The following is a 1,572-nucleotide window of genomic DNA, read 5'->3' on the forward strand; positions in this document are numbered from 1 at the left end:
GTATTTGAGTATTGTGATTGTAAATCTACTAATTTTTACCTAAAACTGCGTTGATATCAGCCGGAAATTCATTTTCAATTGAATCCAAATTTTCTGGTTCGTCCAAATTCATCAATTGAACGGGTTGGATAGTGTTAAATTCGTCATTCTGAACGATAATACATCAAAACATGCTTCCAATTATGAAAAAACTCGGAACACTATATCTGAAAAAGAGGTAGCATCCCTCTCAACGAAATTATCTTATGTGACGACCCAACGAAATGGGTTGTAAGTGATTTCGTTCGAGATCATGTAGCTGTACATGGTGAGAGTTCAAAAAGCAAATACGATGGAGTTTCAAGATATCTATCGCGAGGATTGTTTACAAGGAAACTTCGCAAAGGAGAAGAAATATTTCGCTCTTGGCTCGTTTTTTCAGAATCGCAAGGTGCCGTTTTTTGTGTACCTTGCCTTCTACTTGATCTTGATTGTTCTTTTAGTGGAAGAAATGGTTTCAATGTCTGGAAACACGCGGGAATTTGATCTTTTTATGAAGGATCAGATCAGGAAGTTTGGCAACAAGGGCTCTGGTAGAACTATTTATTTAACTAAAGCAACGTATGAAGAATTTCTTGCGTTGATGGCGAAAGCGTTGTCAAAAACTATAATTGAAAAAATTAAAAAGCGAAATTTTATTCAATAATAGTAGATTCAACACCTGATGTATCGCACGTAGACCAACTGACCTTCGTAATTAGATATGTCACTGACGATGGTACTTTGGTAGAATGTTTTTTGTTATTCGTTAAGAATTCCAGGTATAAGAGGTATGAATTGGCAGATGCAGTGGTTTCTACTTTGGAGGCTTTCGGCCTGAAAGTTATTGACTGCAGTGGTCAATCTTACGATAACGCCACCAATTGTTCAAGCATGTACAAGGGTTTACAAACGCGAAATCGCGAAATCAATGGTTTAGCTATTTATGCTCCATGTGGTACTTACGCTTTGAATTCGGTAGGAGTTTATGCAGTAGAAAGTTGTTCAGAAGCAGTTTTATTTTTTAATATGCTTCAAACATTGTACAATTTCTTCACGGCGTCTACACATCGATGGAAAATTTTAAGGTCTACTGAAAAAACCAAATCATTCACATTACCATCTTTGTCCACTGCTAGATGGTCTGCTCGTGATGACGCAGTTGAGGTTTTGAATCAATATTTTCAGGACATAGTTGAGATTTTGAAAACGATAGAAAAAACTGATACGGAAAATGCAATCACGAAACAGGAAGATTAAGGCATTTATGAACAATTGGAAAACTGGAGGTAGCTTTTATCCTGGTTCTGTGGTCTTTTTTGCTTTCAAGAATCAACAGTGTCAGTCAGAAATTACAAAAAGTTGACATTAGCATTGCTGAGGTTATCGGTCAGAGGAAGCATGTTTTGATGTAATTTAACACTATCCAACCCATTCAATTGATGAATTTGTACGAACCAGAAAATTTGGATTCAATTGAAAATGAATTTCCGGCTGATATCAACGCAGTTTTAGGTAAAAATTAGTAGATTTACAATCACAATACTCAAATAC

General features: G+C 36.0%; 1 protein-coding gene across 1 annotated transcript in view; it reads left to right on the forward strand.

The window, feature by feature from the left end:
• Positions 1-1,572, forward strand: part of LOC117180475 — a 91,812-nt gene that overhangs the window by 53,049 nt on the left and 37,191 nt on the right. The window contains exons 8-9 of the mRNA XM_033372974.1: positions 483-572; positions 689-996. Coding sequence (XP_033228865.1) covers positions 483-572; positions 689-996 — 398 coding nt within the window. The remainder of the gene's footprint in view (positions 1-482; positions 573-688; positions 997-1,572) is intronic.

The sequence above is a fragment of the Belonocnema kinseyi genome, chromosome 9 (assembly GCF_010883055.1).
Source record: "Belonocnema kinseyi isolate 2016_QV_RU_SX_M_011 chromosome 9, B_treatae_v1, whole genome shotgun sequence".
Classification (NCBI taxonomy): Eukaryota; Metazoa; Arthropoda; class Insecta; order Hymenoptera; family Cynipidae; genus Belonocnema; species Belonocnema kinseyi.